The following is a 27980-nucleotide window of genomic DNA, read 5'->3' on the forward strand; positions in this document are numbered from 1 at the left end:
CATGCTCTACGCCTGACACCTTTAGTTAGTTCCCCTCTACGGAAAGTCAGACCAAATATCTCACAATTGTGCTAGCACTCTAGTCACATACACTGTAATCTTTTCTGTTTCAACTTTTTTTTCACCCTTAACATACAGGGTGACTCGTGGGGGGGGGGGGGGGGGGGGTTGCTGTCATAGGGAAATAAATCATTTCATCATTTTTAAAAAAAGTATCTGTCGCTGCTGCTGACAGCCACCTCAGTGTTCCTCTCCTCCCTGGAGTGACTGGGGCACACAAAGCATAGCCTCCCCCCCCCCCCCACCAACCCAATCCAGACACTGCTCTCATGCTATAACAAGCATGAGGGAAGTGCCAGGATTGGCCTGAAAGGTTGGTCTGATGCTTGCTCAGGCACAGAGAGCCTGTGCCATTTCTTCACCCTGCTGTGCAATACATTTGGGTTGGAGAAATGTAAGTGCACATGTCGGTGTGGTCTTCCTAAGACGGCCAGCCAAACTGACCTGGACACATACAGTACCCATTACTCCTCCTCCCTCTCATGGCCCGCCCTAGATTTCATGGATCAGCCAGTGGAAAATAAAAACGATAATAAAATTGTTTTATCTTCATTTTATTTTTCAATGACTGACTCTGAGCAGGGGGGTGACGCTCCTCTACTATTACGGAGGAGCCGCCCTGATTAATGTGTGCCAGAAAACCAGGTTCCAATAAGGGTCTGGACCTGTGCTTTTTAACAATAGTTTTCACACATACTTTGCTCGAATTACTACTGCATTTACACCACTGTCTATTTCTAAGACACTTACACTGCCCCCAAGTCTGAACTTTTCACACAAGGCAGTTACGACATTTCTAAAGTTTAGAAAATAGTCACAGTGAACTCCAAAAAAAATAGAGTACATAAGTATTCAACATGTTAAATAATTCACAGCCTGATTTGGGCTTGGTGACTCACCATTTTGTTGGGATATCGGATAAGGACAGGTTGAATGGGAACACCAGCAATGAAGGCACCTGAAAAAAAGCAGAGGTTGTGAGAAAAGTGATATGAAATCTGTCACAAACTGGTGAACCTGCTCTTTACAGAATGCTGAACACACACAGGTGTATATAAGGTATCAAAATGGAAGGTTTATAGGCTGTACAAATGTTCAGATAAGAAATATGTTAAGACATATTTCAACATGGTAGTTTTTGTGAAGAAACACCACTTCTGTACACTGCCACTTAACAAGGTTAATAAACCAAACTACAGGAAAGCAAATCATGTTTGAAATCGCTACTCCCCTGCCTGCCACAGGCAAAGTAGCAATTTCTTTCTCAACATGACTTCCCAGAGAGCACACATTTATGACTCTAAATCAGTTAGTTGTGATGAAGGCTTCGAGAGGTTAGTGGACAGCATTGCAGATTACTGGTCCAGCATTTATTACAGCCCCCCACACCCCCCCACCCCTCCAATGAAGTTAGGAGTCACCCTCGACCTCACTTCAAGCTCCCTCACAAGCATGCTCTATGGGCAGAAGGGACAAACTCAAGCTGAGGAAACCCTAGCATGCTGCTCTACCTAAAGATACCAGCTTGACCTTTCAGGTAATATTCCTTTTATTACAATGACACCTGGACCTGCTTCACCCCATTTGCTAATTGAGACCAAAGCATATTCTTCTAAAAAGATTAGTATTTTGTCCGTAACGAATGTTGTATATAGTTAAACCTCCAGATATCGCATGCTCAGAATAATCCACTATTTCAGGAAAGCATTTACCGAACACTTTCAATCATTTTTAGCCTGATGAAATTTGACTAAGATACATTTAGAATTCAAATGTTATAAGAAGCTTCAAGGCCTCTTTTTCAGGGGTGGGACGGTAGGGTGGCCTGCAGATAACTGAGGGTAATATTTAAGGCAGAGATCAATTTTTTGCAACCAATTTAGATGGATTCGCAAACTAACAATACAATATCTAGTAGTGAATAACCAAGGTAAGAGGGTTCAAAGGACTTCTGTTCTACCTGAATTATTTTGAGCGTATAAACCATTTTTGTTTGAAAGACTGGGATACAATTTAATAAGTATGTATCTATGTGGATTGTGGATTTATAATGACTGGAATTAGCCACAGAGCAACGTCACACAGTACAAGAGGAAACGCTGATACAAGAGACAATGCTACAGGACGTAAGAGGATATGCCGACGGGTACAAGTCAAAGGAAAAGAAGTAAGATTTAAAATAAGAGTTGGGTAGCACAGGGCAGAAGGGAAAAGGGAGAGACCTACAATACCCGACCATGCAGGTGAAGATGGGAAATGTTTCTTCAGGGAAAGCCCAGTAAATTAAGATCCACATGTCACAACTTACATACGTTTTTTGCAGTTGCTGGTTCGATGGAGGCAGACGACAGCGCTGCGGCGGTGTTTCTAGATGCCACCAAAGCTTTTGATTCTTTACCATGGGAGTATATGTTTGCGCTCCTTGCCCGGGTGGGCCTCAGCACGCGCTTTGTGAAGCTGATTAGGTTACTGTATACTAAATACAAACGAGGGACAGGGAGATTACTGGTCCAGTGCACGGTCTCCCAAATTTACCTGTTATATAGAAAAAGTGCACTGTTCCAAAAAGACAAAAAACCTATTAACTATATAGGAAGATAGGGGCGAAATTATGATTGATTTCAGTAGAGCCCTCAAGCACCCAATAGGGTGACAGATTTCATCATTGGGCTATCTCCTCGTCAGACCGGTGCTGCAATGTCTGGCGGACCACCCGGAAGTAGGGGTGGTACTTAACCGTAGGCCAATCGCCAAATGGAGGTCTGAAACGAGAACTGACTGAAAAAAGAGAACAGGGTGAGTGAGTGAAGGAGAGTGAGAGTAAAGTAAAATTAGCTCTGAACCTAAAATATCACTTTAATGAATCAGAAACAAGGTTCAGGCCAAGATTAAAAACGTATATAGGGAGTTTTAGTGGGAATAATGTCCCGCTATACTCTATGAAGAAGGAAGGGTAGTATGCCTAATCCTGTCTTATGGTCAACATGTTTCTCGTCTTTACTTGGTCAATAAATGATCCCGTGACGCTTCGTCAGGACCCAGAAAACTACTTCTCCTATTCAAAAAGATTGTTAAGTGCTGGAATGTCACTTACAAATTGAAGATAACATTTGTCAGTCAGTTGGTCAATCAGTTGTCCATCCCATATTCGAGACTGATCTTCCTAGGACCGCGCTAGCCTCAACCAAGGAGGTATTATTGTTTGCTCCTCAGTTCAGCGGGAACACCCACCCTGCGCCGCGCGCCTGTAGACTCAGCCCACAGCCAGGCTGCGGTTAAATGGGAGTGTGTCGGCCCCATTTTCTGTTGCTCGTGGAACGCGTCAGGGATGCCCATTGTCCCCGCTACTTTTCACGGTGGCGATGGAGCCCCTTGTGGCAGGGTTACAGGAGAGACATAACGACAGAGGTTTGCAGTTCCGGCAGAGACCCGTTTTGGTATCTATGTATGCAGACGACATTGCGCTATATGTGCGGAACCCTTGTTGGAATTTAGATATTTTGGTGGATGAGATTGTGCACTTTGGTACTTTTTCGGGTATCGCGATAAACTGGTCCAAGTCGGTGGTTCTGCCTTTATCTCCGGGGGTGGCGACGTTCTCCTCCCGGTATCCTATTGCATAGGCGGAGGGCCTGGTCCGCTATCTGGGGATCCATTTGTGCTGCGATGTTGACACTCTTTGGCTGGCCAATTACGGTGCAGCAATGTCGTGGTTGGAGGAGAAGGTTGAGGCTTGGCACGCCTTACCGCTCTCGCTGATTGGGTGTATTGCTATTGTGAAGATGGTGGTTCTCCCCAAAATTTTGTACCTGTTTGTCAACCTCCCGCTTCCGCTCACGAGGGGTTTCCTGCGGCATCTTCGCTCTGCTCTGATCCGTTTGGTGTGGGCGGGTAGCCAACCTCGCATTTCCTGGGAGAGGCTGACGCTGCCGTTTGAGTTGGGTGGGCTTGCTGCCCCTGATTTGGAGCTATATTATGACTGTGCGCAACGCATTTTGCACATTATTGGTTGCGCCTGATTCGATATCTGCTGCATCTGGTGCCTGAAAGTGATGCGGTGTGGCCGGACGGCTTGGTGCGCGTGCTTGGGAGCCCGTCTTGACCTAGGGGTGTCGACACAGTGGCATGCAAGGCGAGAGCAAGGAGGGTGCTGATGCAGTATACTGGTGCTGGTACACTGTTTGCTCCTTCGCTGCCCGTTATGGCGGTTGCTGATGCCCAGATGTTCCGGGATGGGGGAATGCATGAATTTCTTTGGGATGCCAGCTTAACGGAGCTCGTAGACTGGTTTGCGGACGGTCGTTTGATCCCCCCTGGGGAGGTGCTCGGCGATGGACGCACCACTGCATTGCAGCGGACGTATGTACTCAGGGTCTGTGCTATGCTGCGGGCTCGGTTCCCTGGCCTACAGGAGGTTCCCACGGAATGCCGTGCTTTGGAGGTGCTGTGCTGCGCGCAGTCGCCACGCAAACTGGTTACCAAGTTATACAATTGCATTCAGGAACAGCGGGTGACTTTGGGGCGTCCTCTAGGGCCCGATGGGAGAGGGACGTGGGTGAACCTATTACGGAGGAAACGTGGCGGAGTTGCTGTGTGCATATGAGAGCGCTGTCCCCGAATTATAGGCTGCGGCATTTTAAGTTTCTACATCGCATATATCACACGCCTAGTGGGCTTTATTCCATGGGTCTGAGTGTGGATGCGTGCTCCGAGCGCTGTTGTGCTCCGGATGCTGGTTTAGTGCATCTTGCATGGGAATGCGCTGAGGTCTATGCCTTCTGGGTGTAGGTTTTGCATATAATTGCTGAGGTAACTGGATCCGAGATACCCATTTTCCCCAAAGTTGCGCTGCTTGGGTGCGTGAATGAGATCAGTGGGCCTCATAGAAGGTTGGTAGGCCTGCTTCTGTTGCTGGCTAAGTGCAGAGGTGCTATGTGTTGGGGTAGGGAGCGAGCGCCGCGTGGGTCTGAATGGTTGCTGGACGCCGCCTTCTGCCAGGATCAGCTGATGATTTTTTGGGAGCTTATGCCCGAAGGCTCTAGACCGAAGGATATCTGGGCCGCTCTGCATGAATACCTGGCGACCTTGAACAGGCAGGTAGAATGATGTGCGTTTGCTCGCGTTTTGATGCCCTTCCTCATTCCCCCTGATTGTGCCGTGGTCTGTGCACTTATGCAATTAACTACATGAGGAAGGTTTGAGGAGAAACATCCAAGAACTATACCATGTAGTCCTATGAAGTCAATCAACCCTGCAAGCTCAGGCTAGAAGCAATGACAAACTACTGAAGCAGCGTTTAAAAAAGGAATTGATAAAGGCAACTGTTTTCACTCCCATCTATAATCCAAGCAATATCGTACAGATAGCATGATATGTTTGGTAAACAATACAGAATTAAACCAGCAAGCAATAGGCAGACAATCCCAAATAGGTACAAGGATGCAACAGAAACATGCTAACTGAAGTGTTGCTGAAGTGAGCAACTCAAGAGAGCAGAGGTTGGAAAATGTTCCTCATCCAACCCCTCCCCACAAGAGGAGACCAGACACATAAGAGGCAGAAATATGCAAATACAGCAGCTCCAGTACAAAGAGCTGATGGAGAGGTAAAACAATGACCACACCCATAGCTCATACACATATGGCTGAAAACAGAACAGACAAAAGGTCACTAAACATGGTCAACTGTAAACGTAACCCAATAACAAGGTAAAGTAGGCACCAGTGAGGAACACAACAGTAAGTGAAAACACAGGTTGGCAAGCACACAGACAACCCAACAAGGGCACGGTTATGCAACATGGAGTAATGCACAGCAGGTAAGAGCCCCCAGGGTCAAAAGAGCTTTTTTCGGTTGCAGCTGTCTGGTTTGTCAAAGACATTTTGGGGACATTTAGAAAATGTACCTAGGAATATTCTACCCGTTGCTTACAACTAACTTTGGGCTTTGTAACTCACATTTTCCGGCTTTCTAAATGCCGGCTTTATTTGCTTTAGGCTGTCCAGCTTGACTTTGTCCCTCCTTTATCTAAACCTTGTTTACTGCATCCTTCCATTAACTTGCTTTCTGCAAACCGGCCTTCAAATCTTATTATCTTGTCATGGAGCTAAAATGTCAAGTTGTGTCTTCCGAAGGAGCTTGGTGTTTAGTTTGCTTTCACTGCCTTCAAAGTAAGAGCATTCATAGGAAAGTGTAATAGAGATTACTCTATCCATGGAGCAAGCTCGTGCCCCTCCTATGCTCCAGTTTACAAGGCTGTAGCACAACCCTTTATTAAATAGCACATCTTGTAACATGCGGATTACAGATTTTTATTTTATCTAGCTAGGTAAGTGGGTTGCAGCTTTTAGCACAGAGATCCTTTTGTTACTTGCAGTTAATAAATCGTAATCCTTTATAAATACATACCCCGGTGAGCAATGAAGGACATGACTCCTACACCTTGTAACCCTCACTGTTTTATGCAACAAGCATCTTGTACATTAATTTACTTACATGATTTATTGTCAATGTATAGTATGTATGTAAAGCGCTCTAACATCCTGCACTGGAATAAGTAGCACGATTAAAAAAATAAAATAGTGGTATTTCCATATCTGACATTCTTACACTGCATGCATTTCTCTTCTAAAGAAGGGCTGAACAAAGCCAAAAGCATGCCTCTTTTAAGCACCTGTGAAGTGATAAGCTGTGAGCCTTTCATTCCCCTCCTTTCCATTTGTAACTAAGTGTGAGCCTCCAGACCGCATAAAGCCAGGATCAGATTGAAACAAAGGAGGCTTGACGGCCTCTCAACTTCGGTCTAACTTTTGCCCAGCTGGAGGTGACAATAAATAAAAAATAAAATAAAAAAAAGGAAATTCCCTACATGCATGTTACTGCTTAGAATGAACGCACATAACAGCGCAGCTGCGACTAAACGTGATCTGATGTCTGAAAATTACACCGGGATAAGTTCAGCATAGACAAATAGGCAAAGTCATTCTTCACAAACAACACATCAATGCTGTGAAGCACGTCTAAAAAAAAACTACAAAACAATTGAAAATAGAGAGCTTTGGAGTTTATCTTTTAACTATCCTGCACAGCAGCCATACAGCTGCACAACATGACCTAAAACATTATAAATCCAAACAGTTCAGAGATTTGGGACGTTTTCTTTGCTATGTTGTATAGCTGCATGGCTGCTGTGCTACACGGTTAAAAGATCCATGTCACAGCAACAAACAACTGCAGCAAAACCAGGCTGCCAAAGCGGGAGTGTCCAGTGTAGGTGGACACAGCTGCCCAATCCAAATCACTGAAGATCGTCTGCAAACAGACGAACATGCACACTCAAGGAGACTTCAATGTAGTTTAATTAAAATATACAGCCCCTGCGACGAGTTTCGGCACTAAGCCTTGTTCACACATGGAGGGAAGTGTTCCACAACACCAATAAATATCACAGAACCTACACCCCAAATCGACATAGTAGAAGGATTCACAGCACCATTTAAAACACAGTAAACATGGCAGCCTTGTTTAACTGGTGAAAGCATAAAGTAATGTACCAAGTAATAAGGTATACAAGATATAATAATGTACATGGCGAGTCCATGGTTGTTTGCAATAACCATACTAGAAATACTATTATGTCTAAATGTGAACAATTACCCTAAATAGTTAGTATTCTGCTACAAATATAATAGTAATATCTCTAAATAGTACACAAAAATTATAATTGTTCCTAACAAGCTGCGTTTGCTGGTAGCTCAATAAATGCACATATTGGTCAACTATAGTATCTAATATGGCTCAAAATATCATGTTTCAAGACATAAAACAATAACAATATATTCAAATTATCCATATCAATGTCCAAAAGAACCATCTCATAATTGCTTTTGCGCACATTTCTCAATGTAACAATAATATTAATAAAGCCCCAGTGGCCCTGTGTGCATGGTATATCCCGATTTCATTTTTATTATGTGTAATCTTTTTGTCTGTTTGCAGGCAATCTTCAGTGATAATATATATACATATATAGAAAATGTTATTTACCCAGTAGACATCTGTTCGTGGCATGTAGTGCTGTAGATTCACATGATTTACATAAGTCCGCCATCTAGTGTTGAGATCGTAGTGTTACAAGTTGTTTTTCTTCGAAGAAGTCTTTTCCCTGAGTCACAGATCAAGTGACTCCTCCTCTCTGTGATATTGCGCATGGGCATTGAGTCCTGTGTTAGAGTGTTTTCCCACAGGAGGATGAAGTAAAGAGTGTATATGTACAGATATAGTAAAAGAAATGAGATGTCCATCCAATGTATATACATATTTACAATATATAGTACTACAATGGCAACAGGATTCCGGGGAGGGAGGGAGGGCGCATGTGAATTTACAGCACTATATGCCAAGAACAGATGTCTATGGGTAAGTAATATTTTCCATATGATGGCATGTGTAGCTGTAGATAAACATGCTTTGCATAGACTGCAAAGCAGTCCCCTCCGAACTTAAGCAGTGGCTAGCCTGTAGGAGTTGGTGTAGTTTGAAATAGTGTTTTAAGCATTGCCTGTCCAACATTTGCTTGTTGGTGAGATAACACATCCACACAGTAGTGTTTAGTAAATGTGTGTGGTGTAGACCATGTGGCTGCTTTACATATGTCTGCTATTGGTGTATTCCCTAAGAATGCCATTGAAGCTCCTTTTGTCGTAGTGTAATGTGCTTTAGGAGTTATTGGTAACTGTCTTTTAGCTTTAAGATAGCAGGTCTGAATACACTTTACTATCCATCTGGCTAAATCATGTTTTGAAATAGGATTACCTCTGTGAGGCTGTTGAAATGCCACAAAGAGTCACTTGGATTATCTGAAATCTTTTGTTCTGTCTATGTAGTACATGAGAACTCTTAATATCAAGGGTGTGAAGAGCTCTTTCAGCCACTGAATCTCGCTGAGGAAAGAAGACTGGTAATTCCACTGACTGATTTGATATGAAAAGGTGAAAAGGAAAAGGTGGAAGAAAGGTTCCTCTAGAGTAAATGCCTGAATTTCACTTGCCCTTCTCATTGAAGTAATTGCTTCCAAGAAAGAAACCTTCCATGTTAGAAATTGAATAGCGCAAGAGTGCATGGGTTCAAATGGGGGACCCATAAGTCTTCTGAGTACAATGTTAAGAATCCGCTCAGGGGCTGGTGGAGCTCTAGGTGGAATAACCCTTTTAAGACCCTCCATAAAAGCCTTTATAACAGGAATCCTAAACAGGGAAGTAGGTTGTCTGTTTTGGATGTAAGCAGCTATTGCTCTTAAATGGATCCTAATAGAGCAGTATGCGAGGTTTGCTTTTTAGAAGTGTAGCAAATAGCAAACAATTTCCTGTACTGAAGCTTTAAGTGGGTCAATGTTTCTGGGCTGACAACAGTAGACAAAATGCTCCCATTTAGCCACATAACACTGTCTAGTTGTGGGTTTGTGTGCTTCCTTTAGAATATCCATACATTAAGATGGAAGTTGTAAGTAGCCAAACTCTATGACTTCAGGAGCCAAATCGCCAGGTTGAGTATGCTGGGATATGGATGTGTGATTTGACCTCTCCTTTGAGTCAACAGGTCTGGCCTGTTTGGTAGTTTGTGATGTGCTACTACAGACAGATCCAACAGTGTGGTGTACCAATGTTGACGTGTCCACGTGGACGCTAGGACTATCATGGTGAGCGAGGTTTGTTTTATCTTTTTGATCAGAAATGGAATTAGTGCGAGAGGTGGAAAAGCGTAAGCAAATATCCTTGACCAATTGATCCATAGAGCATTGCCCTTGGACTTAGGGTCTGGGTATCTGGATGCGAGGTTTTGCCATTTTACCTTTTCGCTTGTTGCAAAAAGGTCTATGTTTGGTGTTCCCCACATATGAAAGTAATATTGAATTACTTGTGGATGAATCTCCCATTTGTGTATTTGTTGCTGCGTCATACTTAGAAGGTCCGCTATCTGGTTGTGTATCCCTGGGATGTATTCCGCCAGCAGGTGAATGTGATTTGCCCATTTCCATATTGTTTGAACTAGAAGGGACAATTGGGATGAGTGTGCCCCCTTCCTATTTTTTTTCAGATAATACATTGTTGTCATGTTGTCTGTTCTTTATAAGACTACTTTGTGTATGGTCTGTGGTTGAAATGTCTTGATAGCTAAGAACACCGCTAATATTTCAAGTGGTTTATGTGATACGTTTTTTGGATTGAGTCCCATTCCCCTTGTATTGTTAGATTGTTGAGATGGGCTCCCCAACCTGTCACTGACGCATCTGTTGTGATTATGGTCTGTGGCACAGGGTCTTGAAATGGCCGCCCCTTTGTTACGTTGTGATTCCACCATTGCAGGGATTTATAAGTTTGGCGGTCTAACACTAGATCCTGTAGCTGACCCAAATGCCTGAGACCACTGTTGTGAGAGACATTGTTGTGGTGGTCTTATGTTTAGCCACATATTTAAGTGAGAAAGTAGCCTATTTCTAGAATGGTTACCCCCACTTTTGGCCTGTTTATGAGTGTGCGTCAGTGTGTTTTTACTGTCTCACTGGGATCCTGCTGGTCAGGACACCAGTGCTCAGTTTATTGCCTAATGTGTGTGTTGTCAGTAGTGTTTAACCATGTCACGGAGGCTCTGCTAACAAGAACCTCAGTGCTTATGCTCTCTCTGCTTTTAAACTTGTCACTATAGGCTAGTGACTTCATTTACCAATTTCAATTGGCACACTGGACCCCCCTTATAAGTCCCTAGTATATGGTACCTAGGTACCCAGGGCATTGGGGTTCTAGGAGATCCTTATGGCCTGCAGCATTTCTTTTGCCACCCATAAGGAGCTCAGACAAACCCTTTCACAGGACTGCCATTGCAGCCTGCGTGAAATAGTGCACACACTATTTCACAGCCATTTTCACTGCACTTAAGTAACTTATAATTCACCTATATGTCTAACCTTCATTTACTGAAGGCTGGGTGCAAAGTTACTAAGTGTGAGGACACCCTTGCACTAGCAAAGGTGCCCCCATGCAGTCCAGGGCCAATTCCCCAGACTTTGTGAGTGCGGGGATGCCATTACACATGTGCACTACATGCAGGCCAATACCTATATGTAGCTTCACAATGGGAACCCCGAATATGGCCATGTAAGGTGTCTAAGATCATGGAATTGTCCCACCATTCCAAATCTGGTATTGGGGAGCCAATTCCATGTATCTTGGGGGCACCACCATGGACCCCCAATACTGCCAAACTAGCTCTCTGAGGCCTGCACTGCAGCTACAGTTGATGCCACCTCACAGACAGGGTTCTGCCCTCTTGGGGTCTGAGCAACTTAGTCTCAGGAAGGCAGAGCAAAGCATTTCCTTTGGGAGGAGGGTGTTACACCCTCTCCCTTTGGAAATAGGTGTAACAGGGTTGGGAGGGGTAGTCTCCCCCAGCCTCTGGAAATGCTTTGAAGGGCACAGATGGTGCCTCCTTGCCAGTCTACACCGGTTCAGGGACCCCCAGTCCCTGCTCTGGCGCGAAACTGGACAAAGGAAAGAGGAGTGACCACTCCCCTGTCCATCACCACCCCAGAGGTGGTGCCCAGAGCTCCTCCATTGTGTCCCAGACTTCAGCCATCTTGTTTTCCAAGGTGTGGGGGTACTCTGGAGGGCTGAGTGGCCAGTGCCAGCAGGTGACATCAGAGACCCCTCCTGATAGGTCCATATCTGATAGGTAGCCAATCCCCCTCTCAGGGCTATTTAGGGTCTCTTCTGTGAGTTTCTCTTCAGATTCTACTTGCAAGTTTCCAGCAGGAATCCTCTGCAACTTCTACTTCATCCTCTGACCTCGGATCGACCGCAGACTGCTCTGGGAACCGCTGTAACATCAACAAAATATCCAGAAGGGCTACTTTTCCTCTGCAACTTCTGCTCCAGCCAGCAACTGCAACAGTTTCCACAGTGTGCATGCTTTGGGGACTCCCTGTCTTCACCCTGCACCAGAAGGACCGAAGAAATCTCCCGTGAAGTGACGGAGTCACTTCCCTGATATCGCAGGCACCATCTAAGTCGACGACTGGTTCTCTTGGACTCCTCTCCTGGTGACAAGCGTGCTCCTTGGAACACAGGTTGTGGACCCCTTGGACAGACTGTCCTGAGGTCCTGCTATCCCAATTTGGAGGAAGACCTTGCCTTCCCAGAATACGACAGTACCCTTGTGCACCGCGTCTTCCTCACCTCCTGAGGCATTTGTGCACTCTTTGCAAACTTCCTTCGTGCACAGCCTGGCCCAGGTCCCCAGCACTCTATCCTGCAACGCTCAACTCGCTGAGTTGACATGCGACGGTGTGGGACCTTTCTTTGTAGTGCTGCACCAACTGCATTTTGCTCCTCCTTTGTCCCAGTGTCCCATGACTCCAGTGTGTGCTGTCTGGTCGACTGAGGGCTCTCTGGGTGAGGAGGAAGAGGGGGCTCTCAGCACTTCAGAGTTGAGGCCCCCAGGTCCCTCCTGGGTCCAGACAGCGCCACTTTGACGCAAAATGTGACTTTGCCGGAACCAAGGCTTGTTGGACGAATCCAGGGCCAAAACTCGCCTGCATCCAACATCTCTCCATGGGACATCCATTGCATCATGCAGGAACCCACTGACGTCTTCCTTGGGTGCATTTCTGCAGTCTTCGTCCAACCAGGGACTCTTCTTTTGCACCCTCTTCTGGGTTGGCAGGGGCTCCTGTCCTTCCTGGAACTTCTTCCGACTTCTGGACTTGGTCTCCTTCCCTTGCAGGCCTTCAGGTCCAGGAATCTACCTTTTGTTGTTTGCAATCTTGCTTGGTTCTTGCAATAACTGTAATCGCGACTTGTAGTGTGTCCTAAGGAAACTTGCAGTACTTTACGCCTACTTTCCTGGGCTCGAGTATTTAACTCACCTTTGTGGTATTCTAACTCTCCCAGCAATTCTGGCACCACTACACTTGCCCAGGGGGGAATTTGTGATTCAGATTCCACTTTCTTAGTATATGGTTTGTGCTGCCCCTAGACCTATTTTCTCCTATTGCATTCTATAGCATTTCCTATTGTTTGCACTATCCTATGTCTAATTACTTACCTCCAGAAGGAGTATTGGCTCTAAGATATTTTTGGCCTTGTGTCACCCAAATAAACTACCTTTTTTTTTGGTAACACCAAGTATTGTCTTTACTTGTGTACAAGTGTAGGAAAGTAGCCTCTTTCTAGCCTTGTTACCCCCACTTTTGGCCTGTTTGTGAGTGCATGTCAGGGTGTTTTCACTGTCTCACTGGGATCCTGCTAGCCAGGGCCCAGTGCTCATAGTGATAACCCTATGTTGACAGTGTGTTTGATATGTGTCACTGGGATCCTGCTAGCCAGGACCCCAGGACTCATACGTTTGTGGCCTGTATGTGTTCCCTGTGTGGTGCCTAACTGTATCACTAAGGTTCTGCTAACCAGAACCTCAGTGTTTATGCTCTCTCTCTGCTTTTAAAATTGTCACTGCAGGCTAGTGACTAACTTTACCAATTCTCATTGGCACACTGGAACACCCTTATAATTCCCTTGTATGTGGTACCTAGGTACCAAGGGTATTGGGGTTCCAGGAGATCCCTATGGGCTGCAGCATTTCTTTTGCCACCCATAGGGAGCTCAGACAATTCTTACACAGGACTGCCACTGCGGCCTGAGTGAAATAACGTCCATGTTATTTCACAGCCATTTTTACTGCACATAAGTAACTTATAAATCACCTATATGTCTAACCCTCACTTAGTGAAGGTTAGGTGCCACGTTACTTAGTGTGTGGGCACCCTGGCACTAGCCAAGGTGCCCCCACATTGTCCAGGGCAAATTCCCCGGACTTTAGGAGTGCAGGGACACAATTACACGCGTGCACTACATATAGGTCAATACCTATATGTAACGTCACAATGGTAACTCCGAACATGGCCATGTAACATGTCTAGGATCATGGAATTGTCACCCCAATACCAATCTTCAGCTTCTTCCACCCGGAGGCAGCCCTTTTGCACCTTCATCCGGGGTTTAGTGTACTCCTGCCCCCCCCCCCCCCGCCCCCCCCCCCCCCCAGACACTTGCGTGACTTTTGGACTTGGTCCCCTTCTTTTACAGGTCCAGGAATCCGTTTTCAGTGCTTTGGTAGCAGTTGTGGTTCTTGCAGAATCCCCTATCACAATTATACTGTCTTTCTGGGGTAGTAGGGTAACTTTACTCCTACTTTTCAGGGCCTTGGGGTGGGGTATTCTGGACACCCTTACTGTTTTCTTACAGTCCCAGCGACACTCTACAACCTACCATAGGCCTGGGGTCCATTCGTGATTCGCATTCCACTTTTGGAGTATATGATTTGTGTTGCCCCTAGGCCTATGTCTACCTATTGCATCCTATTGTGATTCTACATTGCACTACTTTTCTTACTGTTACTTACCTGTTTTGGGTTTGTGTACATATTATTGGTGTATATTACTTACCTCCTAAGTTAGGGTATCCTCTGAGATACTTTTGGCATATTGTCACTAAAATAAAGTACCTTTATTTTTGGTAACTCTGAGTATTGTGTTTTCTTATGATATTGTGCTATATGATATAAGTGGTATAGTAGGAGCTTTGCATGTCTCCTAGTTCAGCCTAAGCTGCTTTGCCATAGCTACCTTTAACAGCATAAGCTGCTAGAAACACCTCTATTCTACTAATAAGGGATAACTGGACCTGGCACAAGGTGTAAGTACCACAAGGTACCCACCATAAGCCAGGCCAGCCTCCTACAATAAGTACTGAGTAACTATAAGTGGTATTGTAGGAGCGTTGCATGTCTCCTAATTCAGCCTAAGCTGCTCTGCTATAGCTACCTCTACCAGCCTAAGCCGCTAGAACACTACAGCATTTCACTAATAGGGGATAACTGGACCTGGTGTAAGGTTTAAGTACCCAAGGTACCCACTACAAACAAGGCCAGCCTCCTACAATTTGGTACTATCGCTATGCATGATGCCATCATTTCCAATAGTTTCATGACAAATTTTATTGTGTAAGTTTGAGTGACCTGTATTCGTGATACGAGGTAGTGAAAGGCTTGTATCCGTTGCTGTTTTGGGTAGGCTAATGCTGATTGAGTCTTCAGAACTGTGCCTAGATACGGTTACATTTGTGCTGGCCAAATATGAGATTTCTGGTAATTGACTGTGAACCCTAATGTGTGTAGGGTATCTATTGTGTGTGTTGTTGGCATTTTAGAATGGTGCTGGATTTTATTAACCAGTTGTCTAGATAAGTAAAGACATGTATGTGCTGTCTTCGGAGGTATGCTGCTACTACAGCTAGACATTTTGTGTACACTCATCGTGCGGTTACACTAAAGGGTAGTACTTTAAATTGGTAGTGCTTGCCTGAAATTATGAACCTTAAATACTTGCGGTGAGCTGGATGTATGGGAATGTGGAAGTAAACGTCTTTTAGATCTAGAGCTGTCATGTAATCTTGTTTTTGTAGGGGAATGACATCCTGTAGAGAGACCATGTGAAAATGTTCTGACAGGATATATAGATTTAGAGGTCTGAGATCGAGAACGGGCCTGAGAGTACAATCATTCTTTGGGACAAGGAACTATAGGGAGTATACTCCTGTTCCTTGCTGTGAGATGGGAACTATTTCTATTGCCTCCTTGAGTAAATTAAATTGTACTTCCTGTTTTGGTAGAATAGTGTGTTCAGGAGAGAGTGTGCGAACAAGTTGGGATATTTGGTGGAGCAGAGTTGAGCTCTAGGCAATAACCATTGCGGATAATTGCGAATACCCATTGATCTGTGGTGATGTTTTGCCAGTGAGAATGGAATTGTTGCAGTTTTAGTGGGTGTGGAAGTACCCTTTGAGGCTGCAAATTTTCCTGTGGTCCAGAAATGTTTTGCTTTGGTAACAGCCTCTAAATGACCCCCTTGTTTAGTACTGCTGGTGGGGTAGTATCAAGAGTCTCCTAATGCTAACTTTCTTTTGGTCTGTGGAGGTGGAGAAGTAATAACTTTTCCAGTCTCTTTCTAGATTTGGATTCTTCACTGCTTGCTGTCCATAACCTCTAAAATAGATTGAATGTCCGATTCCTCCATTTGATGCTCAGAGCTATGTTTTGTGCCCTTAGAGGAATATTCAGTCAATGTTTTGGGCACCTGCCTCATTCGAGCCGAAAGCCCCGGCTCCTCTATATAAGATGATGTTTTCAGCTCCAAAGTCGGAAGGGGATGTTTTAGGTCCGAAGCTGTTGGGCGAGGTTCCGGCTCTGAAGCAGAGCGTATTCTTTTTTGATCCAATGACATTGGGCGTCGGCTCGGTTCGGAGATTGAGGCTTGTAATTTTCAGCTCAACCCCAACACCGAAACTGGTGTGGTAAACTGTTGGAGTGTTTTGGCCTTTTGCGGCGCAGAACCCAAGGTTTGGTCAATGATTCATTTTTTCCGGGTGGAAGCATGGCTTGACAGCAGTGATCCACCCAAGGCCTTGCCTGATTTTTTTTAAAAGCTGGTTTTGGGGCAGGTGTACTCACGTACTGCGCCACTGCTATTGGCTGGCTATCGTCGTCTGAACCATGGTCGGAGTCGGAGTCTGGGCTAGAAACTGCCGTTTATGGCTGCTCCTCTTCGAGGGTGTCGGCGGTGGACTCTGTGCTTGGATGCCATCTCTAGTGTTCGTGCCCTTCGATCGTGTGATGTTTTCTTCGATCAAAAAGACCGACACGCCTCACAGCTGTCTTCTCGATGTTCTGGAGAAAGACAGAAATTACAGACCAAGTGCTGGTCGGTATAAGGATATTTTGCGTGGCACTGAGGACAGAATTGGAATGTAGTCCGCTCCATCAGGCTATGACGCAGTAGGCCCGAACAGGCCCAAGGAGGGTGCGAACACACGAAAGGGCGTTTCCTTGATCACAATGGTACTATCCGGTAGAGTGCAGAAGAAACCACGTTCAAAAAAATCCCGACGGTATGAGAAAAGTTTGAAAGATATAGGGGTTCCGAATCAAAAGTCCCAGAGTGAGAGGGAACACGTCAGAACCCGACGGCGGAAAGAAAACAATCTAACAAAGGAGTTGATGCCCAATGCGCACTATCACCGAGAGGAGGAGTCACTCGTTCACGCGACTAAAAAAAAAAAAGACTTATTTTAAGAAAAACAACATGTAACACTCTGAGCCCAACACTAGATGGTGAAATATGCACAGCATGTGTATCTGCAGCTACACATGCCATCAAACATATGTGTATATATATATATATATATATATATATATATATATATATATATATATATATATATATATACACACATATATACATACACATACACAAACACACATGATAACAGCATTAACCGCATCATGGCACTTCTTAAAAAAAAAAAAGTCATCATGCTGTGCAACATTTAAAAAAATATATATATAACAAATCAACTAAATCTAGCATAGGCAATACCTATTGGCTTTGCCAATGTCTGTTTACACTTGTAGTTTGTGCTCTTCCTCTGCATACAGACAACACCAAAGGGACGACTCATACAGAAAGTGATTTGTAAAACATCTCATGTCACCTCATGCCTACCTAGTCACAACAAAGCAAGGTAATAACACCAGCTGAAAGGAACCGACCTTCAAGGGAAGGATAATGTCCGATAACAAAAGTGTAATACAAAAAACAGCTATAACCGAAGGAGGACACTGCGTCACACTTCACAGTATCCTTTACGGCAACAAGAGTCATTGTCTTGTTTCAATAAACATCTTCAAATTACGAGGGGGGAGTGGCTAAACTGTGTCAACTGAGCATAGGTCCAATCAGAGGCAAATCTCTCTACAATTCCTAACAGAACCACAGAGAACACAACTGAAAAATGTTGTTGAAAGCCAAGTGCCAGAGAAGTCACCTGAGACAAAACAGTTCTTGCACAGATGAGCATACCACACACTAGCTAGGTGTAGGAAATTATCCAAACACATATTCCAGGCTAGGGAGAGGTCCCCATAACCCTACCAGTTCTCGTTCCTTGATGGCAGTGTTGCTATGGGGTATTCCACTTTGCTCAAATCAGAGTCTCCGAAAGGCACTAGGCATCCTAGAGTGACAATTTCCCCCAGGATAAGGAAAACAATTATAAAATAAAGATAAGAGAAATTTGGCAAACCTTTTTGACACAAGAGGCAATGCAGACCATGAACACTGGCATTCTTGGGTCAACAACAAGTATAGAGGACATAAAGCCTAAAGAATACATCATGTGATGGAACCACACATAGAATTGAAAACACAGATGAACAAGTTATGTACCTCTGGCAACGCCTTATCTGGTTGAGGCATATTCTAGTTGCAGATTCCTTACCTTAGAATTTCCCTCATGCGTCAGTCTGGATCCAGAGATTTTTCTCAAGCATTACCCCAGCACACCGTCAGGTGGTGTCGGTTGACTGTGCCTCCATCATTGTGCACCCTGGATAGGACGTTGCAGGACCTATATGTCCGACCATGTGTGCTGATCACAGTTTCCTTCACAGTTTTCCACGCCAGAAGTGTGGAGCCATGAAGAACACTGAACACTGGTGCGTCAAAACTAGGGCCCTGAAAAGGAAGTCTCTGTCCCTAGAAATCAGCTTGCAGATCGGGAGGATGGGTGGGTCGGTAAGAATCTGCAACTACAATATGTCTCTATCAGGTAAGGTGTTACCAAAGATAAGTAACTTGTTCACCTGATAGACTTCTAGCTGCAGATTCCTTGCCTTATAATAGATACCCAAACAATCCCATCCCTGGAGGAGGGTCTGCGAACCAAGACCGTACTAGAAAGTCCTGCAGGACCGAATGGGCAAAGTACCCGTCCCTCCGGACCTGACTATCCAGGCAGTAGCGTTTGGTGAATGTGTGCAGTGATGCCCACAGTGCTGCCTGACAGATGTCCAGGACAGGAACTCCGCGTGCTAACGCAGTGGTTGCAGATGCCGCTTTGGTAGAGGTAGCACGCAAACCTTCCGGGGGTTGGGTTTTAGCCAATGCGTAGCACATTTTAATGCAGAGAACAACCCATCTAGAGACGGTTTTCTTCTGCACTGCCCAACCTTTCTTCACACCCACATACCCATGAAAGAGTTGATCATCCAACCGTAACTATGGTACGATCAAATTAGAAAGCCAATGCTCTTTTTAGGGCCAGGCGGTGGAGTCTTTCCTCTTCCTCAGAAGGATGAAGGGGTGCGTAAAAAGAAGGAAGGGTGATGGATTGGCCTACTCGAAAGGGCATGACCACTTTTGGCAAACATGAAGTATTGGTGTTGTCATGATAGGTCGAAAGGTATGGTGACTTAGATGACAATGCCTGCAGCTCACTCACCCTGCGGGCAGATGTAATGGCCACAAGGAAGGCTCTTTTCAATGTTAGAAGCCTGAGAGGACAATTGCGAAGAGGCTCAAAAGGAGCACACATGAAAAATGTCAGAACCAAATTAAAATTCCATTGGGGCATGATGAATGGTGATGGAGGAAACATGTGGGTAAGACCCTTAAGGAACCTACTAATTATAGTAGACTTCAACAAAGAGGGTTGGTCAGGTAATCTTAGAAATGCAGAGACAGAAGACAAATAACCTTTGAGGGTGCCCAAAGCAGAGCCCTGCTGAGCCAAAAAGTATAAACAAGAGTACCTTGGAAAGAGGGGCAGTATGGGGGTCAACAGACTTGTCTGTGCACCATGACACAAAATTGTTCCATCGACAGGCGTGTACCGTTTTGGAGGACTGGCAGGCTGCCAAGATAATGTTACAAACTTTGGGCGGAAGGTCAGATGCCATCAACTGCTGTCGCTCAATCTCCACGCAAGAAGGTGGAGACTGGACAGGCTCGGGTGGAGAACCCTCCCCTGCGGCTCCAACAGATGATCCTCCTGAAGGGGCAGTCTGATTGGAGGATCAATGGCCATACTCAATAGCTCGGGGTGCCCAGTTCGGAGCCACAAGGATTACTCGGTCCCAGTCTTTTTTGATCTTCTTGAGAACTCTGGGAGAAAGTGGTATGGGTGGAAAGGCACACAGGAGGCCTGTGCACCACTAGAGGCAAAAAGCATCACAGAGCGAGTGCCACCTTGGAAACTCCAAAGTGCAAAACTGCTGATGTGTGTTCTCTGAGGGAGTCGAGAAGATCTAACTAGGCTCTCCCCACTGCTGAAAGGGACCTTGCACAATCTCCAGATGGAGACACCATTCGTGATCGACCAGGCATAGTCTGCTGAGTTTGTCCGCTCTCATGTTCAGAGAGCACACTAGGTGTTGAACCACCAGGGAAATGTCCTGATGTCCCAGCCATGTCCAGAGGTGCAGAGCCTCCTGACAAAGGGTCAGCGACCCTACCCTGCCCTGCTTATTGCAGTACCACATGGCAGTGGCACTGTCTGAACACCTTCAATACTTTCCCTTCAAGAGAGGGAAGGAATGCTTTCAATGCCAGTCTGATCGCCTTGAGCTCCAAAAGGCTGATGTGGAGCCGGAACTCTGCTGGAAACCGGACGCCTCTGATCCCTGCCTCTCTCATGTGGCCGCCCCATCCCAGGAGTGAAGCATACTGTCATATCCGGATGGGGAAGGGAGAGGGATCTGCCTCTGGCCCAATCGCGGTTCAAGAGCCACCACTGCAGATCTTGCGCAGGTCCCTCCAAGATCTGGACCATGTCAGAGAGATTCGCCTGATGCTGCGCACTGCAAAGCCCATGTAGGAAGTTGGCTCTGTAGATACTATCTCAAAGTAAGAGATAGTGTGCACAGAGTCCAAGGGTTCCCCTTAGAGCTAAGATAGTGGCAAAATTAGATCATTCTAATGCTCTATTTTGTGGTAGTATGGTGGAGCAGGAGGCTTATCAGAGGGCAGTGTTAAGCATTTGTTGTACACATCCAGGCAATAAATGAATAACACACACTCAAAGGCTTAACTCCTGGCCAATGGTTTTTATATAGAAAAATATATTTTCTTAATTTATTTTAGAACCACAAGATTCAAGATTTGAAGTAAATACATAAAATGCAAGGTACTCCACATAGGTAAGTAAGGAACTTTAAATTAGAACAGTAACATACACAGTTTTAGTAAAAAATGGCAATAAGATATTTTAAAAGTGGAGACTGCAAAAATCAACAGTTCCTGTGGGAGGTAAGTATTGGTTAGTTTTTTTCAGGTAAGTAAGGCACTTACAAGTTCAAGTTCCTGGGCATAGGCAGCCCACCGTTGGGGGTTCAAGGCAACCCTAAAGTTACCGCACCAGCAACACAGGGCCGGTCAGGTGCAGAGGTCAAAGGAGGGCCCAAAACACATAGGCGCCTATGGAGGGTGCTCCGGTTCTAGTCTGTCAACAGGTAAGTACCCGTGTCTTCTGAGGGCAGACTAGGCGGGTTTTGTAGAGCACGGGGGGGCACTAGTAGGCACAGGGGCGGCCAGGTGCAGTGTGCAAAACAGGCGTCGGGTTTTCAATAGGAATCAATGGATCGACCCAGGGGTCACTCTAGTGATGCAGGCAGGACACAGGGGGGCTGAGGGTCACTCCTGCACTGGAGTTCGGTTCCTTCTGGTCCTGGGGGCTGCGGGTGCAGTGCTTGGACCAGGGGTCGGATTCTTCGTTCCAGGCAGTCGCGGTCAGGGGAGCCTCTGGATCCTCTCTGCATGCGTCGCTGTGGTGGTCCAGGGGGGTCGTCTCAGGTTACTCACGAGGTCGCAGTCACCTGGGAGTCCTCCCTGAAGTGCTGGTTCTCTGGAGCTCGTGCCGGGGGCGTCGGGTACAGAGTGTGAAGTCTCAAGCTTCCGGTGGGAAGAGTGAAGTCTTTGAAAGTTGCAAAGTTGTTGCTGTTTTTTAACAGTGCCGCTGTTCTCTGGAGTTTCTTGGTCCTTCGGTTCAGGGCAGTCCTTTGGGGCTTCAGAGGTCGCTGGTCCCTGTCGGATGCATCGCTGTTGCAGGTTCTTTAGAGTGTAGAGACAGGCAGTAGGGCTGGGGCCAAGTCAGTTGTGCTGTAACAAAAGGCATGAGCCTTTGAGGCTCACCGTCAGGTGTTACAGTTCCTGCAGGGGGAGGTAAGAAGCACCTCCACCCAGTACAGGCTTTGTTCCTGGCCACAGAGTGACAAAGGCACTCTCCCTATGTGGCCAGCAACTCGTCTGGTTGTGGCAGGCTGGCAGAAACTGGTCAGCCCAGCACTAGAAGTCGGACTGGTATTCAGGGGGCATCTCTAAGATGCCCTCTGGGTGCATTTTATAATAAATCCCACACTGGCATCAGTGTGCATTTATTGTGCTGAGAAGTTTGATACCAACCTTCCTAGATTTCAGTGTGGCCATTATGGAACTGTGAAGTTTGTGTTTGACAAACTCCCAGACCATATACTCTTTATGGCTACTCTGCACTTACAATGTCTAAGGTTTTGCTTAGACACTGTAGGGGCATAATGCTCATGCACATATACCTGTGGTATAGTGCACCCTGCCTTAAGGCTCTAAGGCCTGCTAGAGGGGTGACTTACCTATGCCACAGGCAGTGTGAGGTGGGCAAAGCACTCCAAGGGGAGTGCCATGTCGATTTAGTCATTTTCTCCCCACCAGCACACACAAGCTGTGAGGCAGTGTGCATGTGCTGAGTGAGGGGTCCCCAGGATGGTATAAGGCATGCTGCAGCCCTTAGAGCTCTTCCCTGGCATCAGGGCCCTTGGTACCAAGGGTACCATTTACAAGGGACATATGTGGGTACCAGGGCTGTGTCAATTGTGGGAACAAAGGTACAGTTTTAGGGAAAGAACACTGGTGCTGGGGCCTGGTTAGCAGGGTCCCAGCACAATTTCAATCATAACTGGCATCAACAAAAGGCAAAAAGTCAGGGAGTAACCATATCGAAGAGGCATTTCCTTACAGACCACATAAGCTATCTGGCATGTGTCAACCAGCAGGAGGCCATGAAACCCCGCAGTCTCAGAGTAATTCTCACTGAAATCCAGGATAGAGGCTGAAACATTGGCATCACAGCCTGAATATCATGGACCTGCCGCTCGGGAGGATAAGCCTAAAACCACAGCTTCGATGGAAGGGAGCATATGAGAGCAAGCTAGGTGTGACTTTGGCATGTTTATAGTGAACCCCAGCGATCACAGGAGGTCTGCCATAGTCTGCAGGTGAGAGCCTGCCTTCAACAGCCTGTCATGGAGGTAGGGGAAGACAGAATCCCCTGACCTGTGCAGATGAGCTGCAGCCATCACCTTGGTGAACACCCAAGGGGTGCTGGTAAGGCCAAAGGCAAGCACAATGAACTGAAAATTCTCGTTGCCTACCGTGAACGGAAAGTAACAACCTCAGGCAGACAGGAAGGGAATATGGAAAAAAACAACAACAACAAAAAAAAATCTGCAAGCCCAACACTACCATCCAGTCTTTTGGGTGCAGGGAAGATAGTACCTGAGCCAGAGTGAGCACTGTGAACTTCTTCTTGAGGAACAGATTGAGGGACCGAAGTCTAGGATAAAGTGGAGGCCCTTGTCCTTTTAGGGCACCAGAAAGTAGCAGGAATAACAACCACAATCTACTTCTAGCACAGGGACACTCTCTTTGACTCCCTTGGCCAAGAGAGCCGTAAACTCTTTGCCGAGAAGTAGCAGGTGACCCTCCGTCATCCAATTGTAGGATGGTGGCATGGATGGAGCAGTAGTCTTGAAGGGAAAGGAGTAGCCCCTTCAAACTATTTGAAAAAACCCACCTGTCTGACGGACTCCCACTGAGGCAAGGGCTGGTGAACCCTGCCTCTTACTGGTCTTTGGTGGGGAAGCGTCAGACTAGGAAGGTTTGGAGGTCACTGGGAGTGGGGGGGTGAACTGGCTAGACCACTGGCTCCCTGATCCACGAAGATGTTGGATCTCACGTCCCTTGACACACAGAGGTTGGGCAGCATTTGCGGCACAGTGGCTCAAGGGAAACAGATATGGTTGAATGCCCCTTCTGTAGCCATGAAAGGGGCGAAAAGCAGACTGAGGTGGGTAAGGGGCAGCTGAGAGGCCCAAGGACTCCTTAAAGTGGCTGAGCGCTGAGTCTGCTTCGTCTCTGAGGAGATGGGTGCCATCAAAGGGCATGTCTATAAGGGTGGATTGGACATCCCCCGTAAAGCCAGATGTCCTCAACCAGGGGTGGTGCCTCAAAGCCAACGTCAAAGCAACCCATCTGTCAAGTGAGTTGGTTGTATCCAGCCCACATCGTATTGTAATCTCCGATGCATCTCTCCCATCAGCAACAGCTTGGGACAGATTGGCAAGAGGAGTTCAGAAGTGGAAGCCCCGGCTGAAGCACCTCTGGTCAGGAGGTTAGTCCTGACTGTCACTGAAGGTAGCCTGAGACTCAGGACCTTGGCCGCTCTTCTGACCACCGGTGAGCAGGATGCTCCCTCCTCCATCGCCACAGCAGGAGGAGAAAGCATGCCAGTGTCAGGGGAAGTGTCCATACCCCTGGCCTCACCCAGGTCCTTCCGCCAGTCTATGGGATCTTCCAGCAGGTATTCCACAGAGTCCAGCAACTCCTCCCAATCTTCACTGTACCCAACCCAACAGAATAATGGTCAGGATCTGACCTACGGAACAAGGTACCTGTCAAAGTCTGAAATGGCGCAGAGTGACGCTGTTCCGGCTCCACGTCAGTATCAGAAATGAGGATGGGGTCGACACCACCCAGGGGCACGGGCGGCATTGGGAGGGTCGATATTGGAACGGCGTCAGGGAAGGTTGAGGTGACACAACCAATACCAGTTTGGATCCAGGAACAGATCCACGGGTGCCTCCAGGAGTAGAGGCCGAAGCTGCCTGCGCGGAACACGAGCGAGCCTCTGCCAAACCTGCGGGCCCAAAGGCACTCTAGCGGAGTCGGACTGCCCAAATATGAGGCACTTGGCCTCATAAAACTCCTCGGAGTTAGACAGGGGTCACTCCGGCTCCTGGAAACTCAGGGAGGCAAGGAGCCGGCCCAGACACTGGCTCCACGGACAGAGGCCTGGAACAACAACGCTCCTTTTCCCTCATTGGCCGACATAAAGGGTGAAGTCAAAGAACACTTGTTCTTCTTAGACTTCCCGGACCATCACGAGGACTTGGAGTGAGATGATGAAGAATGAGGGCTCCGTGACCGTTCTCGGGGCCTGCCTCTCGACTGAGATCAGAAGCGAAGTGGAGCCGAGCGCTGGGTCGCAATGAGCATTAGGGACCGCTCCATCAAAGCTTTCAGATTCATGGCCCAGCACCAGGAGCACAACTTTGGGTTGTATTCGCACTCCAGACACAAGCACACGAGGTGTGGATCAGTCATGGACATCACCCGATGACAGGATCCCCAGGGCTTGAAACCGGTCTTACTTGATGACATCTTAATGCACTAGGAGTGTCGAGACTCAAGAAACTTCAACAAAAAGTCAAAAAAGACCAATCAAAAAGTGACTGAGGGGAAGCTCTTCTACAGATCTGCGCAGGCTGGCACGGAAAGAAAAGGACTGACATCAGCTCACCGGGGTGGCACCTGTGGGATGACGCCGACAACGGACGCGTAGCCAACTGACGCTAATTGACAGCGTGCATGGGTACTGCTCGAGAAAAATCTCCAGATTCAGACTTACGCCTAGGGGAAATTCTAAGGTATGGAACCTGCATCTAAAAGTCGCTATCAGATACTGTTATATATCTGGGGACACTGGAAAGTCAAACTAGAAATGCCGTAAGACTAAACATACCCACACATGAGATAGAACCTCTATCAGAAATCATTTGAGGCCCCTTTAAATGAAAAAGGTGTCCATAATAGAAAGAAGACAAATAGGTACTGCCCCATACCTAGACACTGTTAAACGCTGCCAGGTAGACAAGTGGTAAAGTAATACAACCAATGGGCTGTGAATTACAAACAAATCACCCCCATACAGGGTGAAAGCCGCAGCCCCAGTACAGTCATGTGTCAAAGGAAACACCTTTCCAAGTACCCTCAATGAGGAGGCATTTAAAATGGGCTAACAGGAGAACCCTGGTACATTGAAGGTGAAAACGGCTACTTCTGATCTTGGTACCGTTCAACAGGCTCCTACTTGCAGGAAGGTAAATATGGCTGATTATCACAGTGGGACTGGTGGCAAAGCTCAGAAGCTTGCAAATCCATGAACCCTTGGAGCCTCCCATGTCTCCTACCGGGTAAGATCGTAGTAGATGCCAAAACCTCCTAGTGAGACACCCTGCAATGTCCTTTAGGTCCAGAAACTTCTGTTTACTAAAGAGTTTTGAACCATCAAAGACTGCACCCAACACGGGTGCCTGAACATCTCTAAGGAGCTCAACCAAGTATGCCTACTAAGAATCACAGAGAAGCGTACATTCTGACCCACTTCAATGAAGTGACCCCTCATGAGGTCCAGCAAATAAGGCACTGCAAATCCAACTTTTAAAGAGTGTGGGAATAATACACTCATAGGCACATTGCATTACAGGAGTAAAATGACAGGCTCCCAAAAGAAAACAATTTACCGCTCATCAGCTAAATCCACTGAAATCTTTTATTGGACAGAAACAATGAAGATGGCCCTGCATCAACAACCATAAAATCCACGTGCCTGTAGAGTTAGGGCCTGACAGATGACAACAACACTGGGTCACTTGGAGCTGGTCGATGGCAACTAATAACCTCACGGTGGCCAGCCTGCACAGAAGGAATATGTTACCCTGTAAGCATCCATTAATATCATGTAGTGCTGTGGATTCATATGCTTAGCACACTCCAGCCATCTAGTGTACGGCTCAGAAGTTTGGAACTTGTTTTTTTTCGAAGTCTTTCACATCACGAGGTATGGTGACTCTTCCTATAGTCTGTATTGCACATGGTCATCAGCTCCTTTGTTAGTTTGTTTTCTGGTTCATTGGGTGAGCTTAGGATAGGAACAGCACAGTGACAGTAAAGATGAGCATGCAGGTAAAGTTTGGATAAAGCGGAGTGTTTTAGTAGAGAGGTGTGTAAGTCGGCCATCAGAGTCCGGGGATAGGGGTGGGTGTATATGAATCTACAACATTATACGCTACGAATAGATGCTTACAAGTTAAGTAACATATTCTATTTGTAGCGTGTGTTGGATGTAGATACATATGCTCAAATGGAAAGCAGTGCACTCCAAAAGCCGTGACTAGCCAATGGTTGACGTAGTTGTCTGAAAAAGTGTTTGTAATACAGCTTGACCTACTCCAGCTTGTTGGTGAGCTAAGTTTTTCCTAAGAAAGCCATAGAAGCTCCTTTTCTATGTGTAGAGTGAGCTCTTGGAACTGCAGGTAGCAACTGCTAAGCTTTGTGGTAGCAAGTTTGTTTAAATCTACTATCTATCTTGCAATTCCTGCTTTAGAACTAGGTGAACCCTTTTGTGGGTTTGAAAAAGCAACAGAAAGTTGTTGCGTTTGGCAAAAGGGTTTTGTTCACTCGATGTAGTACAAGTACCCTCTTTCTTGGCAAGGTTATCCCCATTTTCTGCCTGTTGTCAGTGTGTTGACTGTGTCTACTGGGATCCTGCTAACCAGGACACCAGCAGTTTTGCTCTCTCCTGTAAATTGTACCTTTTTCTTCCCACAAGTGGCTTACTGGCCCCCCATGTAAGTCCCTAGTATATGGTAACTAGGTACCCAAGCATTAGGGTTCCAGGGGATCCCTATGGGCTGCAGCAGTTATTCTGTCACCCATAAGGAGCCCATGCAAAGGGTTCTGCAGGCCTGCCATTGCAGCCTGCATGAAACGGGTGCATGCACCCGTTTTCACTACAGGTCACTGCAAGTCACCCCTATGGTAGGCCCTCTCAGCCCAGAGGCCAGGGTGCAGGTACCTGTGTGTGAGGGCAACCCTGCACTAGCAG

At 46.4% G+C, this 27980-nt stretch overlaps 1 protein-coding gene across 1 annotated transcript in view; it reads right to left on the minus strand.

The window, feature by feature from the left end:
- LPCAT4 (lysophosphatidylcholine acyltransferase 4) overlaps positions 1-27980 on the minus strand; it is a 536940-nt gene that overhangs the window by 278779 nt on the left and 230181 nt on the right. Inside the window, exon 6 of the mRNA XM_069238305.1 lies at positions 960-1018. Coding sequence (XP_069094406.1) covers positions 960-1018 — 59 coding nt within the window. The remainder of the gene's footprint in view (positions 1-959; positions 1019-27980) is intronic.

This window comes from Pleurodeles waltl, chromosome 6, assembly GCF_031143425.1.
Source record: "Pleurodeles waltl isolate 20211129_DDA chromosome 6, aPleWal1.hap1.20221129, whole genome shotgun sequence".
In the NCBI taxonomy this organism is placed as follows: domain Eukaryota; kingdom Metazoa; phylum Chordata; class Amphibia; order Caudata; family Salamandridae; genus Pleurodeles; species Pleurodeles waltl.